This window comes from Protobothrops mucrosquamatus, unplaced genomic scaffold (assembly GCF_001527695.2).
Source record: "Protobothrops mucrosquamatus isolate PMUCROS unplaced genomic scaffold, P.Mucros_1.0 scaffold2338, whole genome shotgun sequence".
Lineage (NCBI taxonomy): Eukaryota > Metazoa > Chordata > Lepidosauria > Squamata > Viperidae > Protobothrops > Protobothrops mucrosquamatus.
In genome coordinates, this window is record NW_015388420.1 from 76,963 (window position 1) to 92,755 (window position 15,793).

At 46.6% G+C, this 15,793-nt stretch overlaps 1 protein-coding gene across 1 annotated transcript in view; it reads left to right on the plus strand.

The window, feature by feature from the left end:
- Nucleotides 1-4,849: 4,849 nt before the first annotated feature.
- Nucleotides 4,850-15,793, plus strand: part of POLR2A (RNA polymerase II subunit A) — a gene marked incomplete at its 3' end in the record, with an annotated part of 42,969 nt that continues 32,025 nt past the window's right edge. Inside the window, exons 1-4 of the mRNA XM_015824751.1 lie at nucleotides 4,850-4,939; nucleotides 8,192-8,324; nucleotides 8,413-8,549; nucleotides 12,134-12,307. Coding sequence (XP_015680237.1) covers nucleotides 4,850-4,939; nucleotides 8,192-8,324; nucleotides 8,413-8,549; nucleotides 12,134-12,307 — 534 coding nt within the window. The remainder of the gene's footprint in view (nucleotides 4,940-8,191; nucleotides 8,325-8,412; nucleotides 8,550-12,133; nucleotides 12,308-15,793) is intronic.

Consider the following 15,793-nt stretch of genomic DNA (forward strand, 5'->3'; position numbering starts at 1 on the left):
GACGTTTCATGACCCAACTAGGGAACATCATCAGTGCTGGAAGGGAGAGGAGTTTGCAGAGAAGAGGACGGTGGGGTCCTTGGTGGTCTCTGAGCTGGGTGGTTTCTTGCAGACGTTTCATAACCCAACTAGGGAATGTCATCAGTGCTAGAAGGGAGGAGGGTTGCAGAGTGGAGGGAGAAGGAAAGGAAGGAAGGAAGGAAGGAAAGGAAGTTAGGAAGTTAGGAAGGAAGGAAGGAAGGAAGGAAGGAAGGAAGGAAGGAAGGAAGGAAGGAAGACTATGGGGGTCCCTGATGCTCTCTGAGCTTGGTGGTCTCCTTGCAGACGTTTCATGACCCAACTAGGGAACATCATCAGTGCTCACTGTAATGATGTGGTCAGTCAGGACAAAACCACCAAGCTCGGAGAGCTAAAAGGACCCCTCGTATATACAGGTGGCGCACCTAAATCAAACATCACAAAACAGATTTAACACCCAATGTTTTAACCTTTTAATTGTTTGATAGCTGTTTACGACATCGGCAGCCGCACGGAGCTGCTTGAGGGCAAGTTGAGCGGCATACAATTGAACAAACCGCAACGTCCGCATTCACACAACCCACGGCAGCAAAAGCGAGCCAACCCCATGACAGTTTAGCACAGCCGTTTCACCGGGACCCTCTGTGTTTTTGTACGTCGTATGGAACAGCGTTTCTTCCCTCCCAAAAAGTCTGCTGGTCAATCTTTTTTCTTTTTCTTCCAGGTTACAAACACGTGGCATATATTTTATCTCTTTTATCTTTTTAATTTCCCTCCGAATTTCTGCTGAAGGATACAGCGCAGGGACGGAAGCTCGTGCTAGCAATGGAAACATCAGCATGCGCCGTGCCAACAATACCTTATTTTGATTTTTCCCAACTACCATCCGTTTCTTGGACTACTGGGATGCTTTCAGATTCTCCTCTCTTTTTCCTGAATATCCCGTTTTGGGCCTGTCCCGATTGCTTCTCCTTCTTCGGCCAGCAATCCTAAAAAAAAAAAAAAGTTGCTATCCCACCAATTAGTCCTTGATTTACAACAGTTCATTTAGTGACCGTTCAAAGTCATAACAGACACTGAAAAATGTGAGCTTGTGGCCGTTTTTTTCACACTTACGACCTTTGACTCATGCTTATGACCGTCGCTGTGTCCCACGGTCATGTGATCACTTTTTGTGACCTTCTAAAAAGCAAAGTCAATGGGGAGGCCAGATGGACTTAACAACTGGCAAGACAATCATAAATGGTGAAAAACTCACTTAGCAAATGTCTCACTTAACAGAAATCTTGAGTTTAATTGTGGTCATAAGTCAAGGACTACCTATATTTAAATAAAGACCTTCCTCCACTCCCTCAGCAGATCATTTAACCCTTTTAAAGGGTCAGTAAATTCTATTTAATGTATTAATAAACACATATTTAATAAATTTAATACATTTATTAAATTTAATAGCAGAGTGGAGGTGATTGATCGAGAAACAGCAGATCCCCCTCCCCCCACATGCCCTTAGATTTTAATGTTTGGTTTTAATTTATTTGTTTTAATACATGCATATTTTTATGATTGGCACGATGGGCAGCCAAACATTTTTATAAATAAATATTTACCATCTATCCTCACCATGGGGCTACTCTAGGCAGCTCCCAAACGTAAAAGAACACCAAAGTAAAAAGGAAGTAAAATAACAGAACAATAAAAGAAGGAAGAAAACAAAGATACGAGCAGTTAAAAAAAAACACCAAACTGGTTATTTGGAGACAGAGCTTCTGGCAACTTCTTGTCTGTCTCCCTGTTCCAGGTTTTGCTTTTTTTAAATAAATGAATTAATGAGATTCTAATCGGGTCAAAAACACAGTCAAAATAAAGGCAACAGGGAAAGAAAGAGGAAGGAGAAGCACTAAAGGAGGAAAGAGAGAGAGGGAAGGGGGAAAAAAGCATTGGCTTCCCCTTCTTTTTCAGTGCTGTGAAATGCAATATTTATATATATATATATATTTTAATTTCACCCTCCACGTCGTTTTTTTTCTTTTCTTCCAGGCTTCTTTATGAAGGTTACAATGCTGTAAAAAAGACAAAGGGAAATGAAGATAAGCAGGAACAGGGAAAGAAAGGGAGAAGGCAAGCAAGTGGAAGGAAGGAAGGAAGGAAGGAAGGAAGGGAAGGAGGGAGGGAGGGAGGGAGAGAGAGAGAGAGAGAGAGAGAGAGAGAGAGAGAGAGAAAGAAAGAAAGAAAGAAAGAAAGAAAGAAAGAAAGAAAAAGGAAGGAAGGAAGGAAGGAAGGAAGGAAGGGAGAGAGAGAAGGAAAAAAGCATTGGCTTCCCCTTCTTTTTCAGCGCTGTGAAATGCAATATATATAAATAAATTTATATATATTTTTCAGCGCTGTGAAATGCAATATATATAAATAAATTTCACCCTCTGTGTTGTTTTTTTTCTTTTCTTTCAGGCTTCTTTATGAAGGTTACAATGCTGTAAAAAAGACAAAGGGAAATGAAGATAAGCAGGAACAGGGAAAGAAAGGGAGAAGGCAAGCAAGTGGAAGGAAGGAAGAGACACAGAGAGAGAGAGAGAGAGAGAGAGAGAGAGAGAGAAAGAAAGAAAGAAAGAAAGAAAGAAAGGAAGGAAGGAAGGAAGGAAGGAAGGAAGGAAGGAAGGAAGGAAGGAAGGAAGGGAAAGAAGACAAAAAAAGCATTGGCTTTTTTTGCCCCGCTAGGAACAAAATACAAAAATAAAATGTGTTTTTTTTTCTTTTCTCCCCCCCCTCCCTCCAGATTTTATTGTGTTGGGGCCTAACGCAACTCCATAGTGACCCCATGGCGGGAAGCTTGCCCCATAGGATGGGGGGACCCCCTTTTTGCCTAGGGAGGGAGCAAGACGCCCTCAATCTGGCACCCCAGGCCAGAAAGCCCCTCTTTGCCCCCCTTTAATCTCCCCCTCCCCACATTGAGCCCCCCAGCCCCCAATCCTTTATTAACCCCCCCCACTTCTCCATTCCCACCAAATCTGTTCTCTCTCACACCCCTCATGGCCTCAGGAGCCCCCCCAGATAGCTTCCCCTCCCCCCCAGCCCCACATCTGAGGACNCAAAGTCGCCCCTTCAGAAATAAATCTCCCCCCCCCGCCCGCATGAAGCTCCTCCGGGAGATTAATTCACCTGTTCCGGCCCGTAATTCCCCTATTTTTTCGCCCTCCGTAGCCTCCGCAAAGGCCCGAGTCAGTTGGGGAAGTAGGCCCCGAAGCAGCGCGCTTTCCTAAGCGGAGCGGCCGGGCGAGCGCGCGCCTCTCCGGGCCGAGAGAATCACGCGAGGCCGAGGCCTTGCAGGCCGCCACTCGGAGCGTTCCATCCTCTTCGGCGACGCGCTCGATCAAAGCTGGCTCTGAGAGGCGCCCGACTCTCCACCCTCGGGGCCCCTTCGGCCATTTTCGGAAACATTCGGCCGGTGGCCACACCCCCTCCTCCAAAAGGGGCGGCTTTCTTTTCCCCGCCCTTTTCGGAGCTTATGAATAGTCAATGAGGCAGGTCGGAAATCTTCGGGAAAGGAGCTTTTTTTCCGTAAGGACTGTACCATTAGCAAAGAGGGGGGGAAAAAGAGAAGAATAATTAAGGAAATTGTATGTTAAGCTGATTTGAGAGCAATGGCAGGGCTTGGGCTACAGAATAAGCTTTTGGGGTTTATGCCTTTCTGGAATAAACTTGCAGTCTTTGCACACACAAAAAAAATACCAGCTGCTTCCATTGCATTACAGTTGGGGAAAAAACTTAAGGTTTGAAAAGCCCCAAGTAATTCTAGCAAACACGCCAAATAATATTTTATCCAAATGTTTTTTAGTAACCTGATTACTTTCCTAGTCCTAGTTGCCTTGGGCACCCTTCGGATCTCTGTTCAACACGCGTTTTAAAAATAATAATAATAAAAAGCACGACTGAGCCTAAAGTTAGGCAGGGTTTCCTGCCTGAGCAGGGGGTTGGACTAGATGACCTCCAAGGTCCCTTCCAACTTTATTATTATTATTATCTTTTATTCATTAGACATGAACCTCAGTCAACTGAACATTCAAATTGGCTGGCGCTGATGGTTGACAATTTATTATTATTATTATTATTATTATTATTATTATTATTATTATTATTATTATTATTATTATTATTATTATTATACCGGAAACGACCCAGCTGGCTCGCCCTTCCCCCCAAAAAATAATGCAACAAAGCCTAAATAACATTTCTATCATTTATTTACTGTACATTTCCTCCCCCCCCGCCAGCCACCAATTTGGTTCGACCTTGTCTCCCTCTCTTTTTCTTGTTTTCCCCTCTGGCCTGGCCACGCCCCCTTCCCCTTCGGAGACCGCGCAGCCGCGGCCCCGCCCCCTCCGCCGCCCTCGCCCTTGCCGTTGTACTCCTGTAGCCCCGTGGCGGGGGAGCGAGACTATATAAGGCGGCGACGGAGCCGCCTTCGCTCAGTCGCGCCGGAGAGCGCGGAGGGAGCGGACAGGAGGGAGGGGAGAAGCGGCCGGACGTGGTCGCGTGTCGGGGGGCAACTCGCCGTCGGGACGCCCGCTGCCTCTTTCCCGGGAGCTGGACTCGCATCCCGGCGCGTGGGGAACGAGCTCGGTCCGGCGGCGTTAAAAAAAACAAACCAACCCGGAGCGTCGGGCAAGGGCCGGCGGCTGCTGTGGCTTCTTCCGGGCTGGTGACGGACTAAGGCGGAGGCAGCGGCGTCACGTGACTCCGGGGAAGGAAGGAAGGAGAGAAAAAAAAAAGGAGGAGGCGGCGGCGGACGGGGAGGAGGGAAAAAAAAAAAAAAAAAAGAGGGGAGCCCGGCGCCAAGATGCACGGGGGCGCGCCCTCCGGGGACAGCGCGTGCCCGCTGCGCACCATCAAGCGCGTGCAGTTCGGCATCCTCAGCCCGGATGAGATGGTGGGTGGTCCAACGGTGGGGAGGGGGGCGGCAGGAGGAGGAGGGGGGGTCCCCAAAGTTTGCTTTTCCATCGGAATTTATGGGAAGGGGGTTTTGGGGTACTCAGGGTGGATGCTATGACCCTCCCGGCCATCCCAAGCAGCCCCCCCTTCCCCTCTTTCTTGGGGGGGTGGGGGTGGGCTTTTGCAAGTTTTTTTTTGCAAGCTTCAGTTCTTTGCAAGAAAAAAAACACGGGGGAGGGTCTTCAAGTCGCTTTAGGGGGGTTCTGTGACCGCCCCCCCTCCCCTCTTTCTGGAGGTTTTGCAAGTTTTTTTTTTTTTGCAAGGGTCAATATGCCTCTTTGCAAAATGAAAAAGAAATTGGGGGGTGGGTGGGGTTTTTTTTGCCAAGTTTTGCGCTTCCGGGGGAATTGGAGGGAGGGGAGGGGTGTCTTCGATTATTTAGGGGTTTTTCTGGGTGAGCCAGCCCCCCCCGGCCTCTTTCTGGAGGTCTTGTCTTCTTTGCACCTTTTTTTTTTTTTGCAAGCGGAAATATGCTTCTTTGCAGAAGCAAAAAAGGAATTTGGGGAGGGGTCTTGAGTTACTTAGAGAGGGGGCTGTGACCACCCTACTCTCCCAAACGGCCCCCCCCATCTCTCTTTTGGGAGGTTTGCAGTTTTTATTCCAAGTGCAAGTGGCTCTTTCAAAAAAGAAAAAAATAGAAAAAGGAAGCTCCCATTTGTTTATCGGTGCCCCCTTTTGGAACCAAAGTGGTTTCACTCTGGATTGGGGTCTCTCTCTCTCTCTCTCTCTCTCTCTCCATCCCCCATTTCTTTTAATCCTGATTTTTAAGAGAGTCGGGCTCAATAAAGACTCCGGCCCAAGGGTGGACCTTGCCCAATTCTTGCCTTTTAAAGGCTTCCCCCACCAACTTCCCGTGTCTTCCAATTCTGCATTATTCCAAAATAACAAAATTATCAAATGTATAATGCCGCTCTTCTGCTCTATCCAGAGTGGCCAAGCGGTTGGCCACTTGGAAAATTTGGGCAGAATTTTTGCCTGCTGAAACTTCAGATTGACCGATCTGATTTTTATCGCCCCCCCCCCCCACTATTCATACTTTATAAGAAAGATTTTAAGTTAAGTTTTATTGATCAGATTTATATGCCGCTCGTCTCTCTATCCTGGGTGGCAAGTTGGCAGCTGGGGGGACAATCTTCCAAAGAGTTTGCTTGTTGAGATTGTTTTACTCAATTTTTTATCCTGCCTTTATTACTTGACAAGTCACTCAAGGCAGGGGTTGTTCCTAATCCTTCTCCTTTCCCCCCACATCAACCCTGTGAGGTGGGCCGGGCTGAGAAAGAAGTCACTACAAAGTACTTAAGTTACTTATTGAATCCCCTTAGTTTTGTGTCATTTTGTGTTATTTGCTTTATCTTTTTGTTACATTTGTAAACCACCCAAAATCCCTGCAACGGTAAGACGAGCAGCATATAAATTTAATAAGCATATAAACAAACCCAGTACAGGCAAGTCCTCAATTTAAAACGGTTCATTTAGTGACCGTTCCAAGTTACGACGGCACCGAAAAAATGACCATTTTTTTCCACATTTAAGACGGTTGCAGCGTCCCCCCCCGCGGTCACGCGATTTGCATTCGGCCCTTTGACAACGGACTCGCATTTATGACGGTTGTGGCGTCCTACGTGATCCCCTTTTGCGACCCCCCCCAAGCAAAGTCAATAGGGAAGCCAAATTCACTTAATAACCACGTTGCCAACTTTACAATTGCAGTGATTCGTTTAACCGTGGTGGTTAGGCTCAGTTGTGGTCGTTAAGTGGAGGACTTCCTGTAATCTGATTTGAAAGTATTTATTTTACTTTTATTTATTCCACAATACTGCTGCTTAGGCTTAGTTTTGCCCGAACCGTAGGCCCTTTTTGCCCAGAATTCTGCCAAGCCAGATTTTCAAGTTCCCCCCCTCTCTTTTTTTTGCAAAAGCCCCTGTGTGTGTGTGTGTGTGTGTGTGTGTAGGGGGGAGCGAAACACTGAAACCTTTCTGCCAATGATAATGGGTAACTCCTGCTTATTTTTCTTCCCAGTTGGCAAAAACGAATATTATCTTACCAATCCAGAGGGATGTTAAACGTGCGGTTGTGACAATCTGAGCAATCTTTTTTATTGGCGCGGTGACAAAAAAAATGCCCTCTCCTGTTATTTATTGGCAATAAATCTGATTTAGAAGAGATGTTGAGGGAGGGTATCCTAATCGGAGATTTTATTTTGCTATTTTTATTTGTTTCATTGATCAGCCAGCTTTATTGTTTGTGTCTAAGACGGCAAATCTATCCAACACACTTGCCTCCCATTTTCCCCACAACAACAACAACTCGGTGAGGTGGGCCGGAATCAGAGAGAGAGGGGGGGGGGGACTGGCTCAAGGTCAGCCAGCAGGGTTTCATGCCTGAGGCGGGATTAGAACTCGCCGTCTCCTAGTGTTTGGCTGAAAGTCATCCAGCTGGGTTTTGTGACTAAGGCAGGACTAGAACTCACCGTCTCCTGGCGATTGGCCCAAAGTCAGCCAGCCGGCTTTTGTGCCTAAGGCGGGACTAGAACTCTCCATCGCCTGGTGATTGGCCCAAAGGCATTCAGCTGGTTTTCATGCCTAAACTGGGACTAGAACTCACCGGCTCCTGGTGATTGGCCCAAAGTCACCCACTCAGGTTTCACGCCTAAGGCGGGACTAGAACTCTCTTATCGCCTGGTGATTGGCCCAAAGTCACCCAGCCGGCTTTCGTGCCTAAGGTGGGACTAGAACTCACCGTCTCCTGGTGATTGGCCCAAAGTCACCCACTCAGGTTTCACGCCTAAGGCGGGACTAGAACTCTCTTATCGCCTGGTGATTGGCCCAAAGTCACCCATCCGGCTTTCATGCCTAAGGCGGGACTAGAACTCTCTTATCGCCTGGTGATTGGCCCAAAGTCACCCAGCCGGCTTTCATGCCTAAGGCGGGACTAGAGCTCACCATCTCCTGGTGATTGGTCCAAAATCACTCAGCCGCTTTCATGCCTAAGGCGGGACTAGAACTCCCCGTCTCCCAGTTTTCAGCCTGCTTCCTTAACCGCTAGGCCAAACCGAACCAATCCCTTCGCTTAAGCATTAACACCCTCGCTGGGGTCGCCCCCATTTTGTGGCGCGTTCACGCTTTTTAACCAACGGCCCTTCCTTCCATGGCGCCCGCCGCTCACCCTCTCCTTGCTTGCCTTTTCCTAGAAACGGATGTCGGTGACCGAAGCGGGCATCAAGTACCCGGAGACCACCGAAGGCGGTCGCCCCAAACTGGGGGGGCTGATGGACCCTCGCCAAGGGGTCATCGAGAGGACCGGGCGGTGCCAGACCTGCGCAGGTGAGGTCCCCCGGTTTGCGCCCTCACCTGGGCGGAGGCTCAAATGTGGCCGGGAGGGGCAATCACGCCTTGCGTTTCTCTCCGGCAGGCAACATGACGGAGTGTCCCGGCCATTTTGGCCACATCGAGCTGGCCAAGCCCGTCTTCCACGTCGGGTTTTTGGGAAAAACTATGAAAGTCCTTCGTTGCGTTTGCTTCTTCTGCTCCAAGCTGCTGGTCGACTCGGTGAGCAACGAGACACCCCCCCCCCCAAAAAAAAAAACATGGGGCTGAATCCCGAGCTTCAGAAAAATTGAAGCCTGGGATTTTTATTATTATTATTTTTTAAATAACGTTTTATTGATTTTTACGTTCATAAACTTTTTTTATTGATTTTCTAACGTTACAACTATACCTTTGAAAAACAACGTGGCGGCTGAGTGACCGCAATTCAGTTACATATAGATAATGATTAATACAAGTCTCCAACTATCTCTGCCAATGTTTCTTCTCTTTTTCCCTTAATATGTACTGTCTCTTATTAGTATACTTCTTATTCTATCAGTCAGGTACAAAATAACTTTCCTACATTTATCAATAACTCTTAGTTTATGTATGTCTTAATTGTTTTAATATTCCATCTTTTATAATAAAATAGCTAAATAATAATAATAAAATAAAAAAAAATAGCTGGGAAAGCAGATAATAACAAGACCTGGCAATGGCTAAGAGCAGGAAAATTGAAGAAAGAGACCGAGGGACTAATTCTGGCTGCACAAGACCCAGCCTTAAGGACAAAGGCACACAAAGTCAAAATTGAGAAGATAGCAACCGACAGTAAGTGTCGCCTATGCAAAGAAGCTGAAGAAACAGTGGACCACCTGGTAAGCTGCTGCAAGAATATCGCACAGACTGACTACAAGCAGCGGCACGACAAAGTAGCAACAATGGTGCATTGGAAGATCTGCAAGAAATATCATTTACCTGTAAGCAAGAACTGGTGGGATCATAAAATAGAGAAAGTCATAGAAAATGATAAAATTAAACTGCTCTGGGACTTCAGAATTCAAACAGTCAAGCACCTGCCACGTAACACCCCGGACTTAACAATTATCGATAAGAAAGACAAAAAAGTCTGGATAGTGGACGTGGCAGTGCCTGGAGACAGCAGAATAGACGAGAAAGAACTGGAGAAGATCACAAAACACAAAGACCTACAAATAGAAATAGAAAGACTGGCAAAAGCAAGCAAGGGTGGTACCAATAGTTAATAGGTGCCTTGGGTGCAATTCCAAAACAACTGTAACACCACTTGGACACCATCATCGGCATTGACAAATTCGCCATTAGTCAATTGCAAAAGGTGGCCTGACTAGGAACTGCTTCCATCCTGCGACGAGATCTGTAATACCGTCAAACATCCACATCTGCCTATCCCAGGTCCTTGGGAAGGACTCGATAGGTAGACAAAAATGCCAGATCCAGTCTGAACATCTGGCTGGCTGTGCGATGATCATCAATAATAATAATAATAATAGACCATCAATAACCTAGTAAATTTTCCCAGTTTTAATTTTCCATGAATATATAAGTTTAACGTTTAATATTGATCCTTTCCAAGTTTTAAATGACCCCAATTCCCTTTTCCTCACAATTCCTCGCAACAATTTTGGCTATTTAAAATCTAGAAGTATAAATGTTAACAGTTGCTTATAAAGGTTAGATAAAGGTGATTAAGACATATATATGCAAAGATTTATTGATGAAATGTAAATAAATATGTTTTGACGTAGTGTTAAGAATGAAAGTTATTAGCTTAAATATGAGAAAGTATACATGAGAGAGAGGAAGGACTAAATGTTGAAATGGAAGAAATGTTACTGAATTTACGTTATTGGGAAACTATACGAAAATAAGAATATTGTATTGAATTATTCAATTTGTTGATGTAGAATGGAGATAGATAAGATATGTATCCTGAAGACCAGATGTTTTATTGATTTTTAACATACACCTTAATATTTGGTAAACATGTCTGGGTCAACAATAACAATAACAATTAATTTCTATAATTCTATAGTCCATATGATAGCTTGCCACGATTTCCTCCTCTTCCTATAATATTCTCTCTTGCCAACCTTAAATTAATGCAATTCTTCTTTAAATAAACGACAATTCAGTGCAAACCTTTTTCTCACGTTTTTGCAAGCAACAACCACATCAATATAAAGCTGCTTTTCGTTGATCGTCTCAATTGCCTCGTCATAAGTCCTGTTTACATTCTTTATTTAAATGCATTTCCCCCCACAATATTCAAAACTCTTCCTACTGGTGAAGGTTTTCTCCAATTTTTAGCCTTTGGCCCCAAATCTCTGTGGCTCAGCGAGGCGTTTGCTAAAGCGAGCTTTGCCTCATTTTACGGCCTTCCCGGTCACCGTCGTTCAGCGAATCACTGCACCCGGATTCCCCATTCACTCTGCTCGTCAGAAGGTGGCGAACGGAGATCGCGTGACCCCCATGGGACGCTGCGACCGTCGTAAATCTGGGACCAGTTACCAAGCATCCGAATTTTGATTGTGTGACCGCGGTTGTGTGTGTGCTGCGACGGTCGTTAAGTGTGAAAAACGGTCGTAAGCCGCTTTTTCCCAGTGCCGTTGTAACTTTGGTCACTAAACAAACCGTCGTAAGTTGAGGACTAGCTGTAGTCGGGGCTAAATTAGAGCGTGGAACAGACCTGCCCGTTTTATAGCCCCCCCTCCCCTCCCGGGCCACATCCGGTCCTTTGGCTGTCCCTGTTCGGGCGCGCGTGAATCGAAAATCAGAAATCAACTGTAAATAAGTTTATGCCCCGCACAGGATACAGCTGGATTGCTTTTATAGATAGTCCCTGACTTATAACAGTTGGTTTCGTGACCGTAGCGAAGTTACAACGGCACCGGAAAAAAAAGCGACTTAACGACGGTTCTTCACGCTTACGACCGTTGCGATGTCCCCAGGGTCACATGATCGAAATTTGAGACGCTCGGACACTGATATTTATGACCAGGGCTTTTTTTCTCAGAGAAAAGGTGGTGGAACTCACCTTCCTCCCCTGGCCACGCCCCCACCCAAACCTGGCCACGCCCTCATCAAACCCTAGGACCGCCCCTTTAGAGAACAGGAATGCAAGTAAAATTTGGGAGGGGCTTCTCTGCCGCTTCTTGCTCGGGCAGGGTCGCCTAGGAAACGGGCCAGGGGCAGAGAGCTGCGAGTGCGAGCGCGCCCCCCCAGATGTTGCGGCCGGCCCGGAAAAAGGTGCCGGAACGCGGTTCCGCCGCGTTCCGGCTGAAAAAAAGCCCTGTTTATGACGATCGTGGCGTCACCAGGGTGGTGGTGGTGGTGTCAGGTGATCCCCTTTTGCGACCTCCTTTACGAGCAAGAAAGTCGGATTCATCTAACAACGGGGTCTCTCATTTAACAACGGGGTCACTCACTTAACAACTGCAGCGATTCGCTTAACGAGGGAGGCGAGAAAAGTGGTAAAAGGGAGCAAAATTCACCCAGCCACAGAAATTTTGGGCTCTGCTGGTGTCGTGAGGACTACCTGTGTTTTATTTATGTCTCTTAGGGTGTTTTTTAAAAATATATATATATATTTCGTACCTTTTTAAGATTGTAAGCCAAGGTATCGGAATTACCTTGGAATAAGATGGGCAGCCAATTCAATTTTTACGAATAAATCAAGGCAGAGATTGCCCGAACTCTGCTGGGGGGGGGTCCCTGCCCTGCGCCCCATCTTGAGAGCTGGGGGGGCTCATTTCCTGTGTGTGTTTTTTCCCTTTTCCCGGCAGAACAATCCGAAGATCAAGGATATCTTGACCAAATCCAAGGGGCAGCCGAAGAAGCGCCTGACGCACGTCTACGACCTCTGCAAAGGCAAGAACATCTGCGAGGGGGGAGAAGAGATGGACAACAAATTTGGGGTGGAGCAGCCCGAAGGCGACGAGGACCTCACCAAAGAAAAGGTGAGGAGGCCGGGTGGGGAAGGGAAGTAGGTTTACAACCCCCCCGCCCCCCGCAAAGCCCACCCACTCACCTACCACAGTTCCGACAGGTGAACCTCTTCAAAGAACTTCGAGACATTGCTTACCTTAAAGAATCTTTTATTGGCGTAGCATAGCTTTGGCACTAACATAGTTGAAGCCAACATCTGGATTCCCCTCCCCTGAGCAGGTAGTGTCAAAGCACAATTCCCTCCTCCAATTAACAGTCATAAATCACGTTCCCCAATTAGCTTGAAATGCAGGCTTCCCCTCCAGTTCTCCCACCCGCCAATTCTTATCTCTTATTTCAAGCTGTGAATTCACATCATGATGATAATAATAATAATAATAATAATAATAATAATAATAATAATAATAATAATAATAGTAAAGTTGGAAGGGACCTTGGAGGTCATCTAGTCCAGCCCCCTGCTCAGGCAGGAAACCCTATACCATTTTGGACAAATGGCTTTCCAGTTTCTTCTTAAAAACTTCCAGTGTTGGAGCATTCACCGCTTCTGGAGGCAGGTTGTTCCACTGGTTAATTGTTCTAACGGTCAGGAAATTCCTCCTTAATTCCAGGTTGCTTCTCTCCTTGGTTAGTTTTCATCCGTTGCTTCTTGTCCTGCCTTCAGGCGCTTTGGAGAATAGCTTGACTCCCTCTTCTTTGGGGCAGCCCCTGAGATACTGGAAGGCTGCTATCCTGTCCCCCCTTGTCCTTCTCGTCATTAAATTGGACATACCCAATTCCAGCAGCCGTTCCTCATATGTTTTAGCCTCCAGTCCCCTAATCATCTTTGTGGCTCTTTTCTGCACTCTTTCTAGAGTCTCAGCATCTTTTTTACATCGTGGTGACCAAAACTGGATGCCGTATTCCAAGTGTGGCCTTACCAAGGCCTTGTAAAGTGGTATTAACACTTCACCTGATCTTGATTCTATCCCTCTGTTGATGCAGCCTAGCACTGTGTTGGCCTTTTTGGCAGCTGCAGCACACGGCTGGCTCCTATTTAAGGGATCGTCCACTAGGACTCCGAGGTCCCTTCTCACAGTTACTACTATTGAGCAAGCTACCCCCTATACTATACCTGTGCATTTGGTTTTTCTTGCCTAAATGTAGAACCTAAATGTAGAACTAGTACAAGATGGTTATGTCTAACTCACTCCCACCACAGTCCTCCAGCTCCCCCAGCGTCACCTAATTCTAAGAGTGAAGCAGCATCTTTATATATTGTCAAAGCAAGATCATCCGGACGTTAGCAGCGTTGACATACCCTCTTGATCTTTGCTCGGCTTGGTAATCCTTTGTGGGGTGTTCGTTCCTGAAATTGGGGGGACTTTAGCCTTGTTTGTTTGTGTCCTCTTGCGGTACGAGATCTTTTGTGCCCCGGGTTTACACAATTGAGGCTTAGCAAGGAATAACTTAGGTTGACACCGGAGGGCCCCAGGACGGCCCATCACTTTTCGGATCCTTCTTCGAATCAGCTTTTCCTAATGTAGCCTGATTTATTTATATCCCGCCTTTATTCCGCTTACCAATGACTCAAGGCAGCAAATAGATTCAGCTTCCATGCCTAAGGTGGCGCTAGAACTCACCGTCTCCTGGTGATTGGCAGAAAGTCATCAAGCTGTCTTTCATGTCTAAGGTGGGACTAGAACTCACTGTCTCCTAGTGATTGGCCCAAAGGCACCCAGCCGGCTTTCATCTCTAAGGCGGGACTAGAACTCGCCGTCTCCCGGTGATTGGCCCAAAGGCACCCAGCCGGCTTTCATCTCTAAGGCGGGACTAGAACTCGCCGTCTCCCGGTGATTGGCCCAAAGGCACCCAGCCGGCTTTCATCTCTAAGGCGGGACTAGAACTCGCCGTCTCCCGGTGATTGGCCCAAAGGCACCCAGCCGGCTTTGATATTGTGTTTGCTTTGTAACAAACCCAAGAGATCACAGCGCATGCCCTTATTCTGATCCAAATTAAATTGATTCACATTGATGTTCAGCCTTTTGAGCGGTTTTCCGCAGCCTTGCCATCGCAGGAGCCCGTACGGAAATTATTTAGACGCGGAACATTTTCCCTGGACAATAAATAACGAAAATGTCAATATTTTGTTGGCCAGTTCTGAACCAGAAATAACAATAATTCTGTCTAGCCGTTGCCCGGGAAAACGGCCGTTTCCACTTCGCAAGGCTGAATTTCCACGGGGGGGGGAAATTAATGCACAATCGTTCACACCTGTGCTACTTTTCACGTGCTCACCTTCCCAAGGGGCATCTCGTCAAATTGTGCGTGCGGGGTCCCCGCTTGCCGCTTTCGCTTTGACCAGTGGACGCTCTGTGTTTGTCGATTCAGAAGCAGGAATAAAACTCCCATGAACGGCTGGTGGGTTTTTTTTTCCCCTCTCCTCTCATCAAAATTTCCTTGGAGGGTCACCCCTTGGTAATTCTGCTGATTGTGCCTTAATTTTCTCCTGAATTAATGTAATTAATGCCCGCTTAAGAGAAACAAATACGTCCCCGGAAAGCTCTAAAGGAGCTTTTTTTTAAAAAAAAAAGGATGTTTTTTTTTGCTTTTTTTTAAATTAATTGGTTCTGAATTCCGCCTAAAGTCTTAACCGGCTTGATTGGGGTTTCCGGTTAAAGTCGAAGGAAATGTTGTGGCAACACACAAAAAATACACACGCAATTAGGTAGTAATGGAGAAGTGAATTTCGGCTCGGTTTACACCGTCTGCTGATGTTCTTTTGCCTAACTCCAGAAGGAAAAAAAAGCTAGAGAAATATTTTCTCAAAGGGAAATATACATTTCAAGAGAGTAGTAGAGCATGGCTCCTGGGATCCGTTTCAGTTCTGTGCCGAAGGCTCTCCTGGTGGTGAGGGATCCAGTGACCTTTAGTTTTTATATTTATTTTATCTGGCCGGTATTGTTCCCATAAATAAAGCAGTGTACAGATCTAATCCTCTTTTCTCCTATTTTCCCCACAATGACAACCTGGTGAGATAGGTTGGGCTGAGAGAGAAGGCCTGGATCAAAGGCACCCAGCCAGCTTTTGTTGATTAAGGCAGGACTAGAACTCACCGTCTCCTGGTGATTGGCCCAAAGGCACCCAGCCAGCTTTCCTGGCTAAGGCAGGACTAGAACTCACCGTCTCCCAGTGATTGGCCCAAAGGCACCCAGCCAGCTTTCATGGCTCAGGCAGGACTAGAACTCACCATCTCCTAGTGATTGGCCCAAAGGCACCAGGCCAGCTTTTGTGACTAAGGCAGGACTAGAACTCACCGTCTCCCAGTGATTGGCCTAAAGGCACCCAGCCAGCTTTCATGGCTAAGACAGGACTAGAACTCACCATCACCTAGTGATTGGCCCAAAGATACCCAGCCGGCTTTTGTGACTAAGGCTCGACTAGAATTCACCATCACCTAGTGATTGGCCCAAAGCCACCCAGCCAGCTTTCGTGGCTAAGTCAGGACTAGAACTCAC